The 25,686-nt window shown below is 42.2% G+C and overlaps 1 protein-coding gene across 1 annotated transcript in view; it reads left to right on the top strand.

Moving 5' to 3' along the window:
- Positions 1 to 25,686, top strand: part of LOC100552814 (voltage-dependent T-type calcium channel subunit alpha-1H) — a 233,250-nt gene that overhangs the window by 104,885 nt on the left and 102,679 nt on the right. The window contains 2 exon segments of the mRNA XM_062964569.1: positions 15,455 to 15,566; positions 20,389 to 20,522. Of these exon segments, the coding sequence (XP_062820639.1) occupies positions 15,455 to 15,566; positions 20,389 to 20,522 (246 nt within the window).

Below are 25,686 nucleotides of genomic sequence, written 5' to 3'. Positions count from 1 at the left end.
AAACTAAGCAAGTGGGGTTTATATACCTGTGAAATAATGTTCAGGGTAGCTGTGAATTTTCCGGGCAGTCTGGCCATGTTCTGGAAGCATTCTCTCCTGACGTTTCGCCCACATCTATGGCAGGCATCCTCAGAGGTTGTGAGGTCTGTTGGAAACTAAGCAAGTGGGGTTTATATACCTGTGAAATAATGTTCAGGGTAGCTGTGAGTTTTCCGGGCAGTCTGGCCATGTTCCGGAAGCATCCTCTCCTGACGTTTCGCCCACATCTATGGCAGGCATCCTCAGAGGTTGTGAGGTCTGTTGGAAACTAGGCAAGTGGGGTTTATATACCTGTGAAATAATGTTCAGGGTAGCTGTGAATTTTCCGGGCTGTCTGGCCATGTTCTGGAAGCATTCTCTCCTGACGTTTCGCCCACATCTATGGCAGGCATCCTCAGAGGTTGTGAGGTCTGTTGGAAACTAAGCAAGTGGGGTTTATATACCTGTGAAATAATGTTCAGGGTAGCTGTGAATTTTCCGGGCAGTCTGGCCATGTTCCGGAAGCATTCTCTCCTGACGTTTCGCCCACATCTATGGCAGGCATCCTCAGAGGTTGTGAGGTCTGTTGGAAACTAGGCAAGTGGGGTTTATATACCTGTGAAATAATGTTCAGGGTTGCTGTGAATTTTCTGGGCAGTCTGGCCATGTTCCAGAAGCATTCTCTCCTGACGTATGCCACCTCTATGGCAGGCATCCTTAGAGGTTCTTTCTCCCATTCTGGACATTATTCCACAGATATATAAAACCCACTTGTCTAGTTTCCAACATCCTTCACAACCTCTGAGAATGCCTGTTATAGATGTGGGTGAAACGTCAGGAGAGAATGCTTCTGGAACGTGGCCATACAGCCCGGAAAACTCAGAGCAATCCAGTGAAGGCCTTCGACAACACATATTTCCTCTTTCTTTGAATTTGAGCCAAGGATGCATCTGTACTGTCAAATTAATATAGTTTGGCACCACTTTCACTGCTGTGGGATCCTGGGAGTTATAGTTTGGCCTTCTTTCCTTGCTAGGGAAAGGTGGAGATCTTGTAAAACTACAACTCCCAGGATTCATAGTAATGAGACACCAAAGTGGTATCAAACTGCATTAACTTTGACAGGATCGGTTCACCTTTAATTTTTTTGTAGCTCTTGTTTCTTCCATCTTTCTTTCTTTCTTTCTTTCTTTCTTTCTTTCTTTCTTTCTTTCTTTCTTTCCGGCCGCAGCCTTTTTAATATTCCATGAATGGAGAGATTACACCAGCGAGGCCGTCTTGCAAGCAGGAGTGTTAAATGGCAGCTTGAACGTTTTACGATGTATGCGTTTCATTTTATTTGTGGGAGGAAAGAAAGGGCCGTTGCTTTCGATCTGCTTTCGATCGTCGGCTCGGTCTTTCCCAGTGACGAACGCGTTGGCATTTCTAGTATGTAAAAAGTGAAATACTCTTTTCTAATGTCAGTTGATTTTAATAAAAACTGCTAGTGTGCTTTCTAGTAGTTGGATGACGGACAGGAACCCAACCGGTGCCGTTTTGAACCCATCGCAAGTTGGCAAACATTACTGATATAATAATCGGGTGTCGTAAGGAAGCCCAACTGCAATGGTTAGAGCATTGCGCTTGGGAGAATGTAGATGTGATTCCCATTGACTTCAAACTGGGCATGTCATATAATGGTTAGAGCATTGGACTGTGGACTAGGGAGATCTAGGTTGGCTTTGCCTTCAAACTGGACATGCCATGCAGTGGTTAGAGCATTGCACAACGAGATATATAATGTTTATAGCAGGGGTCCCCAAGCTAAGGCCCGGGGGCCAGATGTAGCCCATCGAAGCCATTTATCCGGCCCCCCATGGTACAAGGGCAGAAGGGGGTTGGGCTAAATGACCCAAGGAGTCTCTTCTTCTCTTACAACCCTTATTATTATTATTATTATTATTATTATTATTATTATTATTATTATCATCATCAACACAACGATGTTGTATGGCACAGCAAACAAGATAGATATGCTGCATTTCGTTTCGCAAAACCACAAGTCGAACACTTCCCAAGTGTCTAGGACTGTGTGATGTATTATCTGATGATGTGTGCAAATCCCAGTAGGGTGGCCTTTTGCAGTTGGCAGATGGTGATTTTGTCAATGTCTATTGTTTCCAAATGCCGGCTGAGATCTTTTGGCACGGCACCCAGTGTGCCCATCACCACCGGAACCACCTGCACTGGTTTCTGCCAGAGTCTTTGAAGCTCAATCTTGAGGTCCTGATAGCGGCTGAGTTTTTCCTGTTGTTTTTCGTCAATGCGACTGTCACCTGGGATGGCAACATCAATGATCCCAACCTTTTTCTTTTCCACAACTGTGATGTCTGGTGTGTTGTGTTCCAGAACTTTGTCAGTCTGGATTCGGAAGTCCCACAGTATCTTTGCGTGCTCATTTTCCAATACTTTTGCAGGTTTGTGATCCCACCAGTTCTTTACTGCTGGCAGGTGGTACTTGAGGCATAAGTTCCAATGAATCATTTGGGCCACATAGTTGTGCCTCTGTTTGTAGTCTGTCTGTGCGATTTTCTTACAGCAGCTGAGGATATGATTAATGGTTTCATCGGTTTCCTTGCACAGTCTGCATTTTGGGTCATCAGTTGATTTTTCAATCTTGGCCTGAATTGCCTTTGTCCTGATGTCTTGCTCCTGGGCTGCAAGAATCAGGCCTTCTGTCTCCTTCTTCAGGGTCCCATTCCTGAGCCAGAGCCAGGTCTTCTATTATTATTATTATTATTATTATTATTATTATTATTATTATTATTATTATTATTTGAAACATCACAAGATGAGTCCACAACAGACACTCTGCTGGCTGTTGTACTGGATCATATTTTGGACACTTCCCAAGTGTCTAGGACTGTGTGATGTATTGGCGAATAATTCGTGCAGATCCCCGTAAGGTGGCCTTCTGCAGCTGGCAGGTAGTAATTTTGTCAGCGCCGATTGTGTTTAAGTGCAGGCCAAGGTCTTTAGGCACTGCACCCAGTGTGCCGATCACCACTGGGACCACCTTGACGTGTCAGCTTTTCCAGTTGTTTCTCCTCAATCCTGCTGTCCCCTGGGGTTGCAACATCAACAATCCATACTTTGTTTTTTAACATGATTGTGAGGTCAGGAGTATTGTGTTCCAAAACCCTATATTATTATTATTATTATTATTATTATTATTATTATTATTATTATTATTATTATTATTAACATTGAGGCTGGGTGGCCATCTGTCAGGGGTGCTTTGCTTGTGCTTTCGGTGCACAAAGGCAAAAGGGGATTGGACTCAATGGCCCAAAGGATTTCTTCCAACTCTCTTTATTGTTGTTGTTGTTGTTGTTGTTGTTGTTGTTTATTATTATTATTATTATTGCTCGGTGGCCAACTATAGTCCGGCCCTCCAACGGCCCGAAGGATCGTGAACTGGCCCCCTGTTTAAAAAGTTTCGGGACCCCTGGTTTATAGTATTGCACTCTTAACTTGGACAATCTAGTTGTGAGCCATTGATTTCAAACTGGACAAGCCATGCAGTCATTCGAGCATTGGTTGATCATTGACTTCCAAGATCTGGGTCTGAGACTCATTGACATGAAACTGGACACATCACACAACGTTTAGTGTGTTGCACCGTTGACTTGGGAGATCTAGGCTTGAGCCATATTGAACTCATACTTGACTTGTCATGCAATGGTTAGAGGATTGGAGTATTGACCTGGGAGATCTAGACCTCTGTTTCAGTGACCTCAAACTGGACATGTCATCTAATGATTGGAGCATGGTACTATTGATGTGGGAAATCTAGGTTTGAGACTCGTTGACATGAAACTAGACATGTCTGTTGACTTGGGAGATCTAGTCTTGAGTCCCATTAAGTCCCATCTAATCTAATGATTGGAGCATTGTACTATCGATATGGGAGGTCTAGGTTGAGACTCATTGACATGAAACTAGACATGTCCGTTGACTTGGGAGATCTAGTCTTGAGTCCCATTGACCTCAAACTGGACATGTCATCTAATGATTGGAGAATGGTACTATTGATATGGGAGATCTAGGTTTGAGACTCATTGACATGAAACTAGACATGTCTGTTGACTTGGGAGATCTAGTCCTGAGTCCCATTGACCTCAAACTAGACATGCTATCTAATGATTGGAGCATTGTACTATTGATATGGGAGGTCTAGGTTTGAGACTCGTTGACATGAAACTAGACATGTCCATTGACTTGGGAGAGCTATTCTTGAGTCCCATTGACCTCAAACTGGACATGTCATCTAATGATTGAAGCATGGTACTATTGATATGGGAGGTCTATGTGTGAGACTCATTGACATGAAACTAGACATGTCCATTGACTTGGGAGAACTAGTCTTGAGTCCCATTGACTTCAAATTGGACATGTCATCTAATGATTGGAATATGGTACTATTGATACGGGAGATCTAGGTTTGAGACTCGTTGACATGAAACTAGACATGTCTGTTGACTTGGGAGATCTAGTCTTGAGTCCCATTAAGTCCCATCTAATCTAATGATTGGAGCATTGTACTATCGATATGGGAGGTCTAGGTTGAGACTCATTGACATGAAACTAGACATGTCTGTTGACTTGGGAGATCTAGTCTTGAGTCCCATTGACCTCAAACTAGACATGTTATCTATTGATTGGAGCATTGTACTATTGATATGGGAGGTCTAGGTTTGAGACTCGTTGACATGAAACTAGACATGTCCGTTGACTTGGGAGAGCTATTCTTGAGTCCCATTGACCTCAAACTGGACATGTCATCTAATGATTGAAGCATGGTACTATTGATATGGGAGGTCTATGTGTGAGACTCATTGACATGAAACTAGACATGTCCGTTGACTTGGGAGAACTAGTCTTGAGTCCCATTGACTTCAAATTGGACATGTCATCTAATGATTGGAGCATTGTACTATTGATGTGGGAGGTCTAGTTTTGAGGCTCGTTGACATGAAACTAGACATGTCTGTTGACTTGGGAGATCTAGTCTTGAGTCCCATTGACCTCAAACTGGACATGTCATCTAATGATTGGAGCATGGTACTATTGATGTGGGAGATCTAGGTTTGAGACTCGTTGACATGAAACTAGACATGTCTGTTGACTTGGGAGATCTAGTTTTGAGTCCCATTAAGTCCCATCTAATCTAATGATTGGAGCATTGTACTATCGATATGGGAGGTCTAGGTTGAGACTCATTGACATGAAACTAGACATGTCTGTTGACTTGGGAGATCTAGTCTTGAGTCCCATTGACCTCAAACTAGACATGTTATCTAATGATTGGAGCATTGTACTATTGATGTGGGAGATCTAGGTTTGAGACTCGTTGACATGAAACTAGACATGTCTGTTGACTTGGGAGATCTAGTCTTGAGTCCCATTAAGTCCCATCTAATCTAATGATTGGAGCATTGTACTATCGATATGGGAGGTCTAGGTTGAGACTCATTGACATGAAACTAGACATGTCTGTTGACTTGGGAGATCTAGTCTTGAGTCCCATTGACCTCAAACTGGAAATGTCATGCAGTGGTTAGGGTGCTGGTCTGTTGACTTGGGAGATCCAGAGTTCAGTCATTGACTTCAAATGGGACATGGTTAGACTGCTGACTTGGGAGATGTAGTTTTACGTCCCATAGACCTCAAACCTCCATGTTGTTTGGCACTTGTATCCCTGCCATGGCTCCATGTTATGGAATTGTGGGAGGTGTAGGTTGGTGTTCTTTGGCTGAGAAGGCTCGAGACCTTGTAAAACCACAACTCTCATCCTCCCATAGTGTTGATCTATAGCAGCGAAATGGGTCTCAAACTGTATTCATTTCACAGCATCTGTTTTGTCAGATGTGGATAAATGAAACTGCGGATATGGTGACCATACAATAGTTCAAACCTCCAAATTATTACAAATCCTTGTGTCCAAACAAGCAGCCTGTAATACATCCTAATTATCCGTATTGTGGGAATGGAGCATTTCAGCACTTTGTGCAATAGACCCCATTCCAGTGTGTGTGTCAAAGGGCTTTTTCAGCACTAAGGACAGCGCCAGAGGAGCCTTGCTTTGTGCAGTTGGAGCGTGATCCAATTGACATGCCCTGACTCAGCGCTATGACATCCTGAGAGATATAGTTTGCCCCAGAGAGCTCAAGAGCTTGCAGAACTAAATTAGATGCCCGGGGAGCTTCGTGCGAGAGACGAGCCGGTGGTGTGCAATTTGGATGTGAGAGCGAACCGGGTGGGAGAAAGACAGAATGTCAGCCTCCGCTGCCGAGGGAGGACATAATGGATATAATTGACTTCAACTCGGAGCCCGTAATTGCAATATCGACTATTTCAGAGGGACGGAGGAGGAGGGGAGGCGTGTGGGGCGGCTGATGGTAACTGTCACCAGAAGGGAGAGGAGAGCCAATTTGCACATTGTCCGGATTTGCACTCGGTTCACTCTGGGAGGGTTGGGCTGACAGGCCAACGTGCCACATTGCTCCCACTTTGCCCCGAATCCAGTCTAAGTTACCAATTTAATAATCGGGGAACACAAGGAAGCCCAGCCGCAATGGTTAGAGCCTTGTGCTTGAGAGATCGGGGTTTGATTCCCATTGTTTCGAACTGGGCATGCCGTATCATGGTTATAGCATTGGACTCTTGGCTTGGGAGATCTAGACCTGAGTTCATATTGGCCTCAACTGGACATATCATGCAATGGTTAGTGTTGGACTGTTGACTTCAGAGATCTAGACCTGAGATCAGATTGCCCTCAAGCTAGACTTTTCATGCAATGGTTAGAGCTTTTAACTGTTGACTTGTGAGATCTCAGCTTGAGTCCCATTGACCTCAAACTGGACATACCATGCAGTGGTAAGAGCATTGGACTGTTGACTTGAGAGAGTTCAGCTTGAGTACCATTGACCACAAACTGGACATATCACGTACTGGTTAGAGCATTGGATTGTTGACTTGGAAGATCTCATATTGAGTCCCATTGACCCCAGACTGGACATACCATGCAATGGTTAGAGCATTGGATTGTTGACTTGGGAGAGCTCAGCTTAAGTCCCATTGACCCTAAACTGGACATACCATGCAATGGTTAGAGCATTGGATTGTTGACTTGGGAGAGCTCAGCTTGAATCCCATTGACCCAAAACTGGACATATCATACAATGGTTAGAACATTGGACTGTTGTGAGAGCTCAGCTTGAGTCCCATTGACCCAAAACTGGACATATCATACAATGGTTAGAACATTGGACTGTTGACTTGAGAGAGTTCAGCTTGAGTCCCATTGACCCCAAACTGGACATATCATCCAATGGTTAGAACATTGGACTGTTGACTTGTGAGAGCTCAGCTTGAGTCCCATTGACCCCAAACTGGACATATCATGCAATGTTAGAGCACTGGACTGTTGACTTGAGAGAGCTCATCTTGAGTCCCATTGACCCCAAACTAGACATATCGTGTAATGGTTAGAACATTGGATTGTTGACTTGAGAGATCTCAGCTTGAGTCCCATTGACCTCAAACTGGACATATCATGCAATGGTTAGAACATTGAACTGTTGACTTGGGAGAGCTCAGCTTGAGTCCCATTAACCTCAAACTGGCCAATCATGCAATGGTTAGAGCATCGGATTGTTGACTTGAGAAATTTACATTTCAGTCCCTTTGACCTCAAACTGGACATGTCACCCAACAGTTAGAGCATTAGACCATTGTCCTGGGAGATCTAGACTTGAGTCATATTGACCTCAAACTAGACGTTATGCAATAGGATCATTTTCTTGAGAGATCTAGGCTTGATTCCCATTGACCTCAAACTGGACTTGTCATAGAATGGTTATAACATTGGACTGTTGACTTGGGAGATCTAGGTTGGAGTCCCTTTGACCTAATGGGATCTAATGATCGGAGCATCGTCCCCAAACAAGTTCAAATGCCTCTTTATTCAGAAACGGTATCAGTTTATAATGCGGGAAGTCCGGGTTCGAATCTCTGGATGTAGAAAACACACTTGTGCTTTGAGCATTGGGTGAAGACTTTGGAAACCTGGGTTCGAATCCCTTCCCAGGCTTCGAAGATGCACACATAGACTTGCATTGTAGTTCTTTGAGCATTGACCTCGGGATGCATCTATACTGCAGAATGAATGCAGTGTGACACCACTTTAAACAGCCATGGAATCCTGGGATTTGTAGTTTGCACCAGAGGACCAAGGGCGCATCTACATTGAAGAATGAATACAGTGTAACCCTAGTTTATGGCTATGGCTCAAAGCTATGGGATCCTGGGATTTGTAGTTTGGTGAGCATCCACAGGCAGAGAAGGCTCAAGGCCCTGTGAAACTACAACTCCCAGGATTCCATACCATTGAGCCAGGGGGGTTCAAGAGGTATCAAACTGCATTAAATATACAGTGTAGATGCCCCTAAAACTTTGGAGACCATGGTTTGAATTGCCTCTCGAATTGCAGAGAAGGTTAAGGACCCCGTAACAGTCCAACTCCCAGGATTCCATACCATTGAGCCAGGGGGGTTCAAGAGGTGTCAAACTGCATTAAATATACAGTGTAGATGCCCCCTAAGACTTTGGAGACCACGGTTTGAGTTGCCTCTCGAATTGCAGAGAAGGTTAAGGACCCCGTAACAGTCCAACTCCCAGGATTCCATACCATTGAGCCAGGGGGGTTCAAGAGGTGTCAAACCGCATTAAATATATAGTGTAGATGCCCCCTAAGACTTTGGAGACCACGGTTTGAATTGCCTCTCGAATTGCAGAGAAGGTTAAGGACCCCGTAACAGTCCAACTCTCAGGATTCCATACCATTGAGCCGGGGGGATTCAAGAGGTGTCAAACTGCATTAAATATACAGTGTAGAAGCCCCCTAAGACTTTGGAGACCACGGTTTGAATTGCCTCTCGAATTGTAGAGAAGGTTAAGGACCCCGTAGCAGTCCAACTCCCAGGATTCCATAGCACTGAGCCTGGTTAAACTGCATTAATTCTGCAGTGTAGATGCATCCCCCGTCGCACCGGGCAAGTTGGTAGTTTTCAAATCTTTCCGAACGTCTTTGGAGAGACAGGAGGCTCCCTTCGTGTCTTTTTCGCAGAAGGAGAGGGACTTCAAACAGTCTGCTTGCTCTGAGCAAGACGACAAGAGGATTTTTGTACTTTCTTTTCAAACCCAACTCCAAATCGCTTAGGCAAAAACACCGCCGCAACACTGCACATTATTTTAGTTGTGGAGGAAGAGACGAGGCTTTGTGCCCGGAGTGTGTTTTATTTCCGCTCTTCGTTTTGAATGCAAAACATGACATTTTCTCCGCGAGGCATCTTTTGGCACGAGAGGAGCCCGATCCTTGCAAAATATAAGAGCAGAATGTGGCTTTTTGCTTAGGGCCATTCAGTTTGCATTGGAACCAGGCGTCCTCAAGGTCACCAATGGCTCTGTTCTTTGGAGCCGGTGCGTTTCCATAGATCCCGTTTTGTTCGTTTACCTCGGTGATGCAGAGCCGCGGATGGGATCTTTGGTGACTAGGTGACGACCAACGACGGGAAGGACTTAAACTAAACTTACCCAGCGTAGATCTAGAATCATAAAATAATGAGAGACTTGGAAGGGACCCCCAAAGGCCATCTAGTCCAATCCCCTTCGGCCAGGCAGGAAGACACCGTCCAAGCCTCTGCTTAAAATCCTCCAGAGAAAGACTCCAATGTTACACCATCAAACAACTCCGACCACCAGGACGTTCTTCCTAATACTGAGCCCCTAAGAAATGCTGATTTACGTATATATGCATATTGAGTTCGTACTGAATGCTGGCATATGTGTATATAGATCAGTATATATGCATGCATATACAGTAGAGTCTCACTTATCCAACATAAACGGGCCGGCAGAATGTTGGATAAGCGAATATGTTGGATAATAAGGAGGGATTAAGGATAAGCCTATTAAACATCAAATTAAGTTATGATTTCACAAATTAAGGACCAAAACATCATGTTAGACAACAAATTTGGAAGAAAAAGTAGTTCAATACACAGTCTGCATTTTGGGTCATCAGCTGATTTTTCGATCTTGGCCTTGATTGCCTTTGTCCTGATGTCTTGCTCCTGGGCTGCAAGGATCAGGCCTTCTGTCTCCTTCTTCAGGGTCCCATTCGTGAGCCAGAGCCAGGTCGTCTCCTTATTATTATTATTATTATTATTATTATTATTATTATTATTATTATTATTAAAGTGAGTCTCTACTTTATATGTGTTTGTGTGAGGCCCCCGGTGGCGTAGCGTGTTAAACAGCTGAACTGCTGAACTTGCTGACTGAAAGTTTGGTGGTTCGAATCCGGGAAGTGGAATGAGCACCTGCTGTTAGCCTTAGTTTCTGCCAACCTAGCAGTTCCAAAACATGCAAATGTGAGTAGATCAATAGGTACTACTCCGGCGGGAAGGTAATGGCGCTCCATACAATCATGCCAGTGACCACATGACCTTGGAGGTGTCTGCAGACAATGCCGGCTCTTTGGCTTAGATGGGCAGCAGAGTCGGACACGACTGGACTTAATAACAGGGGAAAATCTTTACCTTTACCTTCCCGTTTCCTGTAGCGATGGGTGCTTGATTCCGTCTTCTTTTGCAAAATCAGGGCAGGATTTTCACAAGGGTGTCCTCCAAAACCACTTTGGGTTTATTTTTATTTTTTTTCCCCCTTCCCGGAGTCCTTGCTTAAGCTGAAGGTCTGTTCTCACTTCCAAGCAAGAGTGGAAGGACGTGATGGTTGCCGCTGAGCTGAAGGACAACGCTGGTTCAGCGAAAGCGGACGAGCTCTCCGGGGACAACCGAGGGCGGAAGAGGCAGAAATGGTTGCGGAGAAAAGGAAGGCACGTTGCAGAGGATTTGGATTTGGAGGCGGATTAGGTGGCCATTAAGTCAGGAGACAACAAGTCCAACCAAAACAGATCCCGGCTGTGACAAGGCGATGCCTTGTTGTGCATTTACTTGCCATCGGGTCAATCATGGCCTGACAAATGATTGCTCCAAGAGTGTAAACATTTGTTGTTGTTGTTGTTGTTGCTATGACATGTTGGGTTTCCTTGACAAGACTTGCCATTGCATCCCTCTGAGGCTGGGAAAGTGCATCCTGCTCATAGTCACTATGGCAAATCTATATACATAAAAGAGTGATGGAATCCTGGCGACCGACAAAACAACAAAACTAAACACCCCCCAACCTCGAAAATTGACAGCACAACCCCTCATCCATGCCTCTAGGTTGATACAACAAAAAGAAAAATAAAGTCCTAATTAGAGAGAGAGGAATAATTGTTTTTATCCAATTGCTGCCAGTTAGAAGGCTAAGCTCTGCCCAATTGGTCTCCTAGCAACCCACTCAGCCCAGGGGACAGGCAAAGTTAGGCCTCACTTAGGCCTCTTCCACACTGCCTATAAAATACAAACACCACCAAACAACGCCACAGCAACGCGTGGCCGGGCACAGCTAGTTACTATATATACTCGAGTATAAGCCTAGTTTTTCAGTCCTTTTTTTAAGATTGAAAAAGCCCCCCTCGGCTTATACTCGGGTGAGGGTCCTGGTTGGCTTATATTTGGGTCAGCTTATACTCGAGAATATATGGTACATTTATTATTTTTCTCTATTTTTATTGGTATTATTACATTTATTATTTTTCTCTATTATTGTTGCTACTATTACATTTATTTTACTCTATTTTATTATTATTATTTTTTTATTTTATTATGACACTGCAAACCAGATAGACATGCTGGATTTCGTATCACAAAATCCCAAGTCGAACACTTCCCAAGTGTCTAGGACTGTGTGATGTATTTTCGGATGATGCGTGCAGATCCCAGCAGGGTGGCCTTTTGCAGTTGGCAGATCGTGATTTTGTCAATGTCTATTGTTTCCAAATGCCAGCTGAGATCTTTTGGCACGGCACCCAGTGTGCCCATCACCACCGGGACCACCTGCACTGGTTTCTGCCAGAGTCTTTGCAGTTCAATCTTGAGGTCCTGATAGCGGCTGAGTTTTTCCTGTTGTTTTTCGTCAATGCGACTGTCACCTGGGATGGCGACATCAATGATCCAAACCTTTTTCTTTTCCACAACTGTGATGTCTGGTGTGTTGTGTTCCAGAACTTTGTCAGTCTGGATTCGGAAGTCCCACAGTATCTTTGCGTGCTCATTTTCCAGTACTTTTGCAGGTTTGTGATCCCACCAGTTCTTTGCTGCTGGGAGGTGGTACTTGAGGCATAAGTTCCAATGGATCATTTAGGCCACATAGTTGTGCCTCTGTTTGTAGTCTGTCTGTGCGGCTTTCTTACAGCAGCTGAGGATATGATCACTGGTTTCATCGGTTTCCTTGCACAGTCTGCACTTTGGGTCATCAGCTGATTTTTCGATCTTGGCCTTAATTGCATTTCTTCTGATGTCTTACTCCTGGGCTGCAAGGATCAGGCCTTCTGTCTCCTTCTTCGGGGTCCCATTCGTGAGCCAGAGCCAGGTCTTCTCCTTATCAGCTTTTCCTTCAATTTTGTCAAGGAACTTTCCATGCAATGTTTTGTGGTGCCAGCTGTCAGCTCTAGTTTGTAGTGCGGTTTTCTTGTACTGGTTTTTTGTCTGCTGTGCTTTGAGGAGTTTCTGGTTTTTGACTTCAATCAAAGCAGGTTCTTCACTTTGCTTTACATATTCTGCCAGGGAATGTTCTTCTGCTTGTTTTACTTGTCAGAGTCCTCTGACCCCTGATCTTCTAGGCAGATATAGCCTGTTAACATCACTATTATCATTATTATTATTATTATTATTATTATTATTATTATTATTATTATTGGGTTGCTGTGATTTTTCTGGGCTGTCTGGGTATTCTCCCCTGACGTTTCGCCCACATCTATGGCAGGCATCCTCAGAGGTTGTGAGGTCTGTTGGAAACTAGGCAAGGGAGGTTTATATATCTGTGGAATAATGTCCAGGGTGGGCGAAGGAACTCTTACGTGCCCGAGGCAAGTGTGAATGTTGCAGTTGGCCACCTTGATTAGCAATGAATAGCCTGGCAGCTCCAAAGCCTGGCTGCTTCCTGCCTGGGGGAATCCTTTGTTGGGAGGTGATTAGCTGGCCCTGGTTTTTTCCTGTCTGGAATTCCTGTTTTCTGAGTGTTGATTTCCAGTGTTGAGTATGATGATGACGATGACGTTTCGCCCACATCTATGGCAGGTCTCCCCAGAGGTTGTGAGGTCTCACTGGGAGTCGTAGTCCATAAAAAGGGCCTGTCCTTGGAAACCCTCTGCACACAAAATACAAGGAAACTGAAGTTACGTTTTTCTTGTTTTTTTAAAAAAAATCCATTTCTTTCTCTTCCTTTTAACAACTTAACAAAGCACAGCGGGAAAACACTTTTTTCCCCCTCTTTCAAAAAGTTTTCTCTTGATGTCTCCTTATCATTAATTTAAGCGAGGAAAGGGAAGAGCGGAGCACAGCGAGGAGAAAGGAGCATTTGCATGCGATTTGCATTTTGGGAGGAAAATAAATCAGACTCGGAGGTGCAGTGGACTCTGATTCTTCCTCTGCTTTACCTTAAGCCCCATTGAATTCAATGGAATAAGTTCCTAATATTTATATATAGGACCACACGCTTTGCTATAACCCTTGAAGATGCTCCTTTGAGGAACTACAACTCCCAAACTGTCCTGACTGAGGGGTGCTGAGGGTGGGAGAAAGAACTCTTGTCTGTTGTAGGCAGGTGTGGATGTTTCGATTGGCCAACTTGGTTAGCATTGAATAGCCTTTCATCTTCGAGGTCTGGCTGCTTCCTGCCTGGGGGAATCGTTGGTTGGGAGGTGTTAGCTGGCCCCGATTGAGCCATGTCTGGAACTCCTCTGATTTCTGAGTGTTGTTCTTTATTTACTGTCCTGAGGAGACAAATTTAGATAGATAGATTTAGATTAGATTTAGATTTAGATTAGGTTAGATTTAGATTTGATTTTGAGATTGATTTTGAGATTGAGATTGATTTTGATTTAGAGATTGATTTTAATTTAGAGATTGATTTAGGGATTGATTTAGATTTAGAGATTGATTTAGAGATTGATTTTGATTTAGAGATTGATTTAGAGATTGATTTAGATTTAGAGATTGATTTAGAGATTGATTTAGATTTAGAGATTTAGATTTAGAGATTGATTTACAGATTGATTTAGAGATTGATTTTGATTTAGATTTAGAGATTCGTTTAGGGATTGATTTAGATTTAGAGATCCGTTTAGGGATTGATTTTGATTTAGAGATTGATTTAGATTTAGAGATTGATTTAGAGATTGATTTAGAGATTGATTTTGATTTAGACATTCGTTTAGGGATTGATTTTAATTTAGAGAATGATTTAGAGATTGATTTAGAGATTGATTTAGGGATTGATTTAGATTTAGAGATTCGTTTAGGGATTGATTTTGATTTAGAGAATGATTTAGAGATTGATTTAGAGATTGATTTAGGGATTGATTTTGATTTAGAGATTGATTTAGAGATTGATTTAGGGATTGATTTTGATTTAGAGATTGATTTAGAGATTGATTTAGGGATTGATTTTGATTTAGAGATTGATTTTGATTTGGAGCTTGATTTAGGGATTGATTTAGATTTAGAGATTCATTTAGGGATTGATTTAGAGATTGATTTAGGGATTGATTTAGAGATTGATTTTGATTTAGAGATTGATTTACAGATTGATTTAGAGATTGATTTTGATTTAGAGATTGATTTTGATTTAGAGCTTGATTTAGGGATTGATTTTGATTTAGAGATTGATTTAGAGATTGATTTAGATTTAGAGATTGATTTTAATTTAGAGATTGATTTAGGGATTGATTTAGATTTAGAGATTGATTTAGGGATTGATTTACAGATTGATTTACAGATTGATTTAGATTTAGAAATTGATTTTGATTTATAGCTTGATTTAGGGATTGATTTTTATTTAGAGATGATTTAGAGATTGATTTAGATTTAGAGATTCATTTTAATTTAGAGCTTGATTTAGGGATTGATTTTGATTTAGAGATTGATTTAGAGATTGATTTACAGATTGATTTAGATTTAGGAATTGATTTTGATTTAGAGATTGATTTAGAGATTGATTTAGGGATTGATTTAGGGATTGATTTTGATTTAGAGATTGATTTTGATTTAGAGATTGATTTTGATTTAGAGATTGATTTAGAGATTGATTTAGATTTAGAGATTGATTTAGATTTTGATATAGATTTTGATTCCTAATTTGGGAACCCAATGACTTGATATCATTGATTTTCTACCCATTATGGTCTATTTCTCCATGGTTTGTGTCCTTAACTCTGCCTTCCCACCTGGTTTGAGCACGTCAGCATGCTGGTGATCCTCCTGAACTGCGTCACGTTGGGGATGTTCCAGCCGTGCCAGGACACCAAGTGCAAGTCGGAGCGGTGCACCATCTTGGAGGTAAGCGAGCATCGAGACCCTCTTTCTTCCCTTCTCCAAATCCCCAGAGTTACGGTTGCCTTGGACTTCAAAGCCCAGCATCCCTGTCATAGGCCAGAACTAGACTGGCAAGACCCAGAGAACTACATATCTCTCTGATGGGCTTCAATGACTTGGATACGACTCCCACTGGGTGCATTTACACTGGGGAATTAATGTGGTCATTTCCCAAGGATTGTAGGATCTATACCAGCCATGGGCAAACTTTGGCCCTCCAGGTGTTTTGGACTGCAACTCCCACAATTCCTAACAGCCGGTAATCAAATCAAAGGCTAATCAAAGGAAAATTCTTGGGTGGAAAAAATGGGCAATTTGTCTAATGAAGCCTCAATTAATATAATTTTATTGGTATCTATATTTATTTCTGAAATTTACCACCCTCAGCTTATACTGGAGTCAATGTTTTCCCAGGTTTTTTGGGGGTAAAATTAGGTGCCTCGGCTTATATTCGGGTCGGCTTATACTCGAGTATATACGGTAAATTAAATAAATAAAGGCAGAGGGGACTTAGTCTAATGTCATTCGGTACCCCGAATGGCGCAATGGGTTAATCCCTTGTGCCGGCAGGACTGCTGACTTGAAGATTGGGTTGCTGACCCGAAGGTTGCCAGGGAAAGCGTGGAAAAGCTTCCTCTGTCAGCTCCAGCTTTCCATGAGAGATGGCAAAAAAAAAATCAAAACGTCCGGATGTTGTCCCCTGGGCAATGTCCTTGCAGACGGCCAATTCTCTCACACCAGAAGCGACAAAAAAAAATCAGTACCACTTTATCATGGCTAAATGTTAGGGAACGATGGGAGTTGTCGTTTCACAAAGTCTCCCAGGATTCCATAGCATTGAACTGACGTAAAGTCGTGTCAAACTGCATTCATTCCACAGTGTAGATTAGAACCTAAGTCTGGGCACTTTGAATCTAAAACAGGCCTGGGCAAACTTGGGCCCTCCAGGTGTTTTGGACTACAACTCCCACAATTCCTAACAGCCTACCGGCTGTTAGGAATTGTGGGAGTTGTAGTCCAAAACACCTGGAGGGCCCAAGTTTGCCCAGGCCTGCTCCAAAAAATTCACCACCACTAATATAGATGCACTTCTCCTTCTTTGAAAACTTTTCAGCAGAGTTTGGATGGACATCTTTTAAGAGTGCTTTACTTGTGGCAGAAGCTTTCGGGGTTCTTTTGGGGTCGAGAATAGACTTGAATTCTTTGGAGGCCTTTCGGCAGACGTTGGATGGAGGGCGGGCTTTGAGTGTGTTTTCCTGGCAGAATGGGGTCAGACAAGATAACCTCTAGGGTCCTCTTCCAACCCTTTTTGTTTTGCTGATTCTCCTTTTCTTATCTGTCATGACATTTCGAAGCTTAAAGGCTCCAATTTGATTTGATTTTGCTTCCCCTGGGCATCGCCTAGTCGCCATTTCGACCGCCTCCGAGCCACATCCCGTTCTACTTTTCTGCAAAATTAGAAAAGGAAGCTTAGCTGACAGGGCTCCAAATTGCTTTTTTCCAAATTGCTTTTTTTAAAATATATATATATAAAAAAACCAGGCTTTTAATGTAATCCAATTGTGTTATATTTAATGGGGTTCTTCAGTAGCGGTAATAACTCACTCTGTTTTGACTGCAGGAAAAAAAGCAAAGCCTGATGTCAAAGCATGAAAGTGCATCTACTTGGTGGAATTAATGCACTTTGATTCCACTTTAACTGTCGTGGCTCAATGATATGGAATCCTGGGAGATGTAGTTCAATGAGGCATCAACAAGGAAGGCTCAAGAGCTTCCAAAACTACAACTCCCAGGATTCCATCACATTGGTTAAACCACATTACGGTGTAGATAATAATAATAATAATAATAATAATAATTATTATTATTATTATTATTATTATTATTATTATTATTGTATGACACAGCAAACAAGAATCCAGCATATCTATCTTGTTTGCTGTGTCATACAATTAATAATAATAATAATAATAATAATAATAATAATAATAATAATAATAATATCCTCTACAATGAACATGTACAGGAGTGGCTTCATCCTATGGGATCCTGAGAGTTGTAGTTTGGGGATGGGCTTCAACTTCTCAACCAAAGCATCAAGACCTTCCAAAACTACAACTCCCAGGACTCTGTCACATTAAGACACAGTGGTTAAGCCACATTATGGTGTAGATCAGGGGTCCCCAAACTTTTTAAACAGGGGGCCAGTTCACGACCCTTTGGACCATTGGAGGGCCGGACTATAGTTGGCCACCGAGCAATAATAATTAATAATAAGAAGAATAATAATAAAGAGGGTTGGAAGAGACCCTTTGGGCCATTGAGTCCAATCCCCTTCTGCCTTTGTACACCGAAAGCACAAGTAAAGCACCCCTGACAGATGGCCTCCCAGCCTCAATGTCAATAATAATAATAATAATAATAATAATAATAATAATAATAATAATAATAATGGTTGGAAGAGACCCCTTGGGCCATTTAGTCAAACCCCCTTCTGCCTCTGTGCACCAAAAGCACAAGCAAAGCACCCCTGACAGATGGCCAACCAGTCTCAATGTCAATAATAATAATAATAATAATAATAATAATAATAATAATAGACCCTTGGGCCATTGAGTCCAACCTCCTTCTGCCTTTGTGCACAAAAAGATCAAGCAAAGCACCCCTGACAGATAGCCTCCCAGTCTCAATGTTAATAATAATAATAATAATAATAATAATAATAGAGGGTTGGAAGAGACCCTTTGGGCCATTGAGTCCAACCCCTTTCTGCCTTTGTGCACCGAAAGCACAAGCAAAGCACCCCTGACAGATGGCCAACCAGCCTCAATGTTAATAATAATAATAATAATAATAATAATAATAACAACAACAACAACAACAACAACAACAACAACAATAATGGTTGTAAGAGAAGAAGAGACCCCGTGGATCATTTAGCCCAACCCACTTCTGCCCTTGTGCTGTGGGGGCCGGATAAATGGCTTCGATGGGCCGCATCCGGCCCCCGGGCCTTAGTTTGGGGACCCCTGGTGTAGATAATAATAATATGCCCAACAATTGACATGTACAGGATTGGCTTCATCCTATAGGATATTGAGATTGGTAGTTTGAGCTTTGCCTTCTCAACCAAAGTATCAAGACCTTCCAAAACTACAACTCCATCACATTAAGACACAGTTGTCAAACCGCATTATGGTGTAGATGATAATGATGATGATGATGATGATTATAATAATAATAATAATAATGTGCCCTACTGTGGGCTTCGACTTCTCAACTGAGATATCAAGACCTTCCAAGACTACAACTCCCAGGATTCCATAGCAGTTAAAGTGGTGTCAAACCGCATTATGGTGTAGATGTGCCCTACAATGAATATGTGTAAGATTGGCTTCATCCTATGGGATCTTGAAATTTGTCATTTGGGGATGAGCTTCGACTTTTCCACCAAAGTATCAAGACCTTCCAAAACTACAACTCCCACGATTCCATCACATTAAGACACAGTTGTTAAACCGCATTATGGTGTAGATCAGGGGTCCTCAAACTTTTGAAGCAGAGGGCCGGTCCACAATCCTTCAGACTGTTGTGGGGCCGAATTATCATTTGGAAAAAAATACAAATTCCTATGCATACTGCACATGTCTTATTTGTAGTGAAACAACAACAACAACGACAAAAGAACAATACAATATTTAAAAATGGAAACAATTTTAACCAACATAAACCTATCAGAATTTCAATGGAAAGTGTGGGACTGCTACTGGCCAATGAAATAGTCAAGTTAATTAGGATTTTTGTTGTTGTGTGACTTCAAGTCATTTCAGACTTTAGCCGAGCCTAAGTCTAAAATTAATTATTTATTTACTGCATTTATTTACTACATTTATATCCCACCCTTCTCACCCCGAAGGGGACTCAGAGCAAGTATATGTACATATAATATATTATATTATTAGCATAGCACAATATTAGCATTATATAATTCTATATTGAACTATACCACTATACTATTATATGTTATGTAATATATAGCATATAATTAATATTATTATATGATATTATTATTTGTATTATATTGTATAACATAATATAATTATCAATATTATATGTATATAAAATATATTATAACATTAAAACTAATACAAAAATATTATATTATAAAACTGAGGGCGGGGGCCAGGTAAATGACCTTGGAGGGCCACATCCGGCCCCCGGGCCTTAGTTTGGGGACCCCTGGTGTAGATGATGATAATAATAACAACAACAACAACAACAACAACAACAACAACATGTCCTACAATGGACATGTACAGGATTTGCTTCGTCCTATGGGATACTGAGAGTTGTAGTTTGGGGATGGGTTTCGACTTCTCAACCAAGGCATCAAGACCTTCCAAAACTACAACTCCCAGGATTCCATCGCTTTAAGACACAGCAGTTAAAGTGGTGTCAAACTGCATTATGGTGTAGATGTGCCCTACAATGGATATTTACAGGATTTGCTTCGTCCTATGGGATCTTGAAATTTGTGGTTTTGGGATGAGCTTCGACTTCTCAACCAAGGCATCAAGACCTTGCAAAACTACAACTCCCAGGATGCCATACCCTTGAACCATGGTGGCTAAAAGTGACACCAAACTGGATTAGTTCAACAGTGTCGATGCACCCAAAGCCGACTTTTTCTTTCCTTTCCCAGATGCAATAAGGTTCTCTTTGTTTCTCTTGTCCCAACATCGAATGGAACTAATTATTTTTATTTTTATTTTTTTACTGACTGCAGGCATTTGACCATTTCATCTTTGCCTTCTTTGCGGTGGAGATGGTCATCAAGATGGTGGCTCTGGGGATCTTTGGGCAGAAATGCTACCTAGGAGACACCTGGAACCGCTTGGACTTCTTCATCGTGATTGCCGGGTCAGTAGGCTTTGCTCGCCTCCAGAGTTTAGCTCAATTCTATCACTGGTGGGATTGATTGCAACTGAGCTATAAATCCCAACAACTACAACTCACAAATGTCAAGGTCTATTTTCCCCTAACTCCACCAGTGTTCACGTTTAGGCATATCGAGTATTCATGCCAAGTTTGGTCCAGATCTAACATTGTTTGAGTCCACGGTGCTCGCTGGATGCAGGTGAACTACAACTCCCAAACTCAAGGTCAACGCCCACCAGACACTTCCGGTATTTTCTGTGGGTCGTGGGAGTTCTGTGTGCCAAATTTGATTCAATTCCATCGCTGGTGGAGTTCAGAATGCTCTTTGATTGTAGGTGAACTATAAATCCCAACAACTGCAACTCCCAAATTTCAAGGTCTACTTCCCCCAAATTCCACCAGTGTTCACGTTTAGACATATTGAGTATTCATGCCAAGTTTGGTCCAGATTTAACATAGTTTGAGTCCACAGTGCTCACTGGATGTAGGTGAACTACAACTCCCAAACTCAAGGTCAACACTCACCAGACACTTCCAGTATTTTCTGTGGGTCGTGGGAGTTCTACGTGCCAAATTTGGTTCAATTCGTTGTCAAAGGCTTTCATGGCCAGGATCCACAGGGTTGTTGTATGTTTTCTGGGCTGTATGGCCATGTTCTAGAAGTATTCTCTCTTGATGTTTCGCCCACATCTATGGCAGGCATCCTCAGAGGTTGTGAGGTATATTGAGAAACTAAGCAAGGAAGGTTTATATATATCTGTGGAAAGTCCAGGGTGAGAGAAGAACTCTTGTCAGTTGGAGGCCAGTGTGAATGTTGTAGTTAATCACCTAATTAGCATTGAATAGCTTCATCTCCTGGCTTCTTCCTGCCTGGGGGCATCCTTTGTTCAGAGTCGTTAGCTGCCCCTGGTTCCCATGTCTGGAACTCCTCTGTTTTCAGAGTCAAATAACATGAAAGACACTGCAGACTCACTCAACCAGAGAAGTCAGCCATAGCAGAGCACTTGATGAACCAACCTGGACACAGTATATTATTTGAGAACACAGAAATGCTCGACCACTCCAACAACTATCATGTCAGACTACACAGAGACGCCATTGAAATCCACAAGCATATCGACAACTTCAACAGAAAGGAGGAAACCATGAAAATGAACTAAATCTTGCTACCAGTATTAAAAAAACTCAAAAAATCAGAACAGTAAATAAGAAGCAACACTCTGAAAACAGAGGAATTCCAGACATGGGAACCAAGGGCAATTAACGACTCTGAACAAAGGATGTCCCCAGGCAGGAGAAGCCAGGAGATGAAGCTATTCAATGCTTATCGAAGTGATTAACTACAACATTCACACTGGCCTCCAACTGACAAGAGTCCTTCTCTCACCCTGGACTTTCCACAGATGTATATAAACCTTCCTTGCTGAGTTTCTCCATACCTCACAACCTCTGAGGATGCCTGCCATAGATGTGGGCGAAACATCAGGAGAGAATACTTCTGGAACATGGCCACACAGCCTGAAAGACATACAACAACCCTGCTGGGAAAGAAGTGACAAGTGGAGTGCCGCAGGGCTCCGTCCTGGGCTCGGTTCTGTTCAACATCTTTATTAACGACTTAGACGAAGGGTGAGAAGGCACGATCATCCAGTTTGCAAACGACACCAAACTGGGAGGGAGAACCAACACTCCAGAAGACAGGAGCAGAATTCAAAACGATCTTGACAGACTAGAGAGATGGGCCGAAACTAACAAAATGAAGTTCAACAGGGACAAATGCAAGATACTTCACTTCGGCAGAAAAAATGGAAATCAAAGATACAGAATGGGGGACGATGCCTGGCTAGAGAGCAGGACGTGTGAAAAAGACCTTGCAGTCCTCGTGGACAACAACTTAAACATGAGCCAGCAATGTGATGCGGCGGCGAAAAAAGCCAACGGGATTCTGGCCTCATCAATAGGGGAATAGCGTCTAGATCCAGGGAAGTCCTGCTCCCCCTCTTTCTATTCTGCCTTGGTCAGACCACACCTGGAATCACACTGTGTCCAATTTTGGGCACCGCAATTGAAGGGAGATGTTGACAAGCTGGAAAGCGTCCAGAGGAGGGCGACTAAAATGATGAAGGGTCTGGAGAACAAGCCCTATGAGGAGCGGCTTAAAGAGCTGGGCATGTTTAGCCTGCAGAAGAGAAGGCTGAGAGGAGACATGATAGCCATGTACAAATACGTGAAGGGAAGTCATAGGGAGGAGGGAGGGAGCTTGTTTTCTGCTGCCCTGCAGACTAGGACACGGAACAATGGCTTCAAACTACAGGAAAGGAGATTCCACTTGAACATCAGGAAGAACTTCCTCACTGTGAGAAGGGCTGTTCGGCAGTGGAGCTCTCTGCCCCGGACTGTGGTGGAGGCTCCTTCTTTGGAGGCTTTGAAGCAGAGGCTGGATGGCCATCTGTCGGTTTCCTGCTTCTTAGCGGGGGGTTGGACTGGATGGCCCATGAGGTCTCTTCCAACTCTACTATTCTATAATTCTATGATTCTATGCTCTTTGATTGTAAGTGAGCTATCAATTCCAGCAAGTACAACTCCCAGATGCAGCACCCAAAGGCCGACTGATATTGGAATGGCCCCAACTGCTTGCAAACCTCACAACAGTCGCCAATGTCGATTCTCCACCTGAAAGACGTCAAAGGCCCCACCTGATAAAGTCACTATTTTTGGGAAGGTTGGCATATCCGATAAGGAAGTGTGGGAGAAACGTGCGGGACCCCTTTTGACCCCCTGGGCGTCTTAATTCGTGGGAGACTGGGATGGAAACCAGACCCGTTGGCGGTAACCAGGGTGACTATGATACAAACAGAGACTGGGATCAGAGGATTGGAAGTAACGGGCAGGTTCTCCTTTTCTCTGGACCTTGAGAACATACCGCAGAACACGGCACAAACGAACGGCACGGAGAGCGTTCAGTCTCCGGCTTCCATTAGGACGGCAGCCAGGTGCCTCTTTCGGACTCTGCCTTGCATTATATTCCTGGAAAACCCAGTCAATGCACTCACCTGGCATTTGGCTGACGTCCTAAGCACTCTCAATGGGAAACAGGTCTTTGCGCTGCAGATTTCCTCAATGGATGACCCATGGATCAGCCTAAGGACAGACCCATGGGACAAAAAGCCAGTACAGTAGAGTCTCACTTATCCAACATAAACAGGCTGGTCAGAATGAGAGAAAACTGGTTTCTGAGACTTTTGGATATCAAAAACATGGACTTACTGACCCAAATTCTAAAACAGGACAATGCAACAAAACGAGAGACAAATTGGTCTCTATTGAAAGAGTATATGGACAAAGAAAAGATGAATTACAGTAGAGTCTCACTTATCCAACACTCGCTTATCCAACGTTCTGGATTATCCAACGCATTTTTGTAGTCAATGCTTTCAATATATCGTGATATTTTGGTGCTAAATTCATAAATACAGTAATTACTATATAGCATTACTGTGTACTGAACTACTTTTTCTGACAAATTTGTTGTCTAACATGATGTTTTGGTGCTTAATTTGTAAAATCATAACTTAATTTGATGTTTAATAGGCTTCTCCTTAATGCCTCCTTATTATCCAACATATTCGCTTATCCAACGTTCTGCCGGCCCGTTTATGTTGGATAAGTGAGACTCTACTGTAAATATAAATTACTGTAAGAAAGTACCCTAGGACTCAAATGTACCCAAGGGTGCCGCAAAAATGGGCCCTACTAAGAGGGAAAAGATGTTGTCATGTAAAAGGTCTGGAAGGAGAATTAGGGATTTGTGGTGTTGATATACTTTTTTAAAAAAACTATTTTGTTTTTATTTATTTATTTCTTTCTTGTTTGTTTTGTTTTCTCTGTACAGTTTGCTAGTTTACTAGGTGTTAGTGTTGGTGTTGTTGTGATTTCATGCTATCTATAGGTTTTCTATTTTCTATTTCATGTATTAGAAAAACTCATAAATAAAAATTATTTAAAAAAAGAATGTTGGATAAGCGAATATTTTGGGTAATAAGGAGAGATTAAGGAGAAACCTATTAAATATCAAATTTGGTTATGATTTTACAAATTAAGCACCAAAACATCATGTTATACAACAAATTTGACAGAAAAAGTAGTTCAATACCCAGTAATGCTACATAGTAATTACTGTATTTACAAATTTAGCACCAAAATATCACGATGTATTGAAAACATTGACTACAAAAATGCGTTGGATAATCCAGAACGTTGGATAAGCAAGTGTTGGATAAGTGAGACTCTACTGTATCTATTTTTATTTTAAAATTTACCCATAACTGCTGCATTTCCCACCCTCGGCTTATACTCGAGTCAATAAGCTATCCCAGTTTTTTGTGATAAAATTAGGTTTATATTCGGATTGGCTTATATTCGAATATATACGGTAATTCCCTGCTGTCTTGTTGAAGAGAGACGCTGTTTCTCATTCTGCACTCGAAACTCCCTGCCGCAGACACCAAATGCGTTGGATAATCCAGAACGTTGGATAAGCAAATGTTGGATAAGTGAGACTCTACTGTAATTACATTTTTGTTCCTGGGTTATGAATGTCATTTCCTAATTCTGTCATAAAGGTAAAGGTTTCCCCTGACGTTAAGTCCAGTCGTGTCCGACTCTGGAGGTTGGTGCTCATCTCCATTTCTAAGCCGAAGAGCCAGCATTGTCCGTAGACACCTCCAAGGTCATGTGGCCGGCATGACTATCATAAAAACATGGGAAAAGTTTATTAAACTGCAAAAACTGCAGCACGTTTGGCTATAGTTTTCCAATGAATATCTCAACCAATTTAGCAGAGATTGTGGCAGCCAGAAAAACCAAGTTTCTGGAGTATAAGAACTATAGTAGAGTCTCACTTTTATCCAAGCTAAACAGGCCGGCAGAAGCTTGGATAAGCGAATATCTTGGATATTAAGGAGGGATTAAGGAAAAGCCTATTAAACATCAAATTAGGTTATGATTTTACAAATTAAGCACCAAAACTTCATGTTATACAACAAATTTGACAGAAAAAGTAGTTCAATACGCAGTAATGTCATGTTGTAATTACTGTATTTACGAATTTCGCACCAAAATATCACGATATATTGAAAGCATTGGC

Source organism: Anolis carolinensis, unplaced genomic scaffold (genome assembly GCF_035594765.1).
Source record: "Anolis carolinensis isolate JA03-04 unplaced genomic scaffold, rAnoCar3.1.pri scaffold_13, whole genome shotgun sequence".
NCBI classification, from domain to species: Eukaryota; Metazoa; Chordata; class Lepidosauria; order Squamata; family Dactyloidae; genus Anolis; species Anolis carolinensis.
The sequence above is the reverse complement of the archived record's forward strand: the minus strand, read 5'-3'. Positions and strand labels throughout refer to the sequence as shown.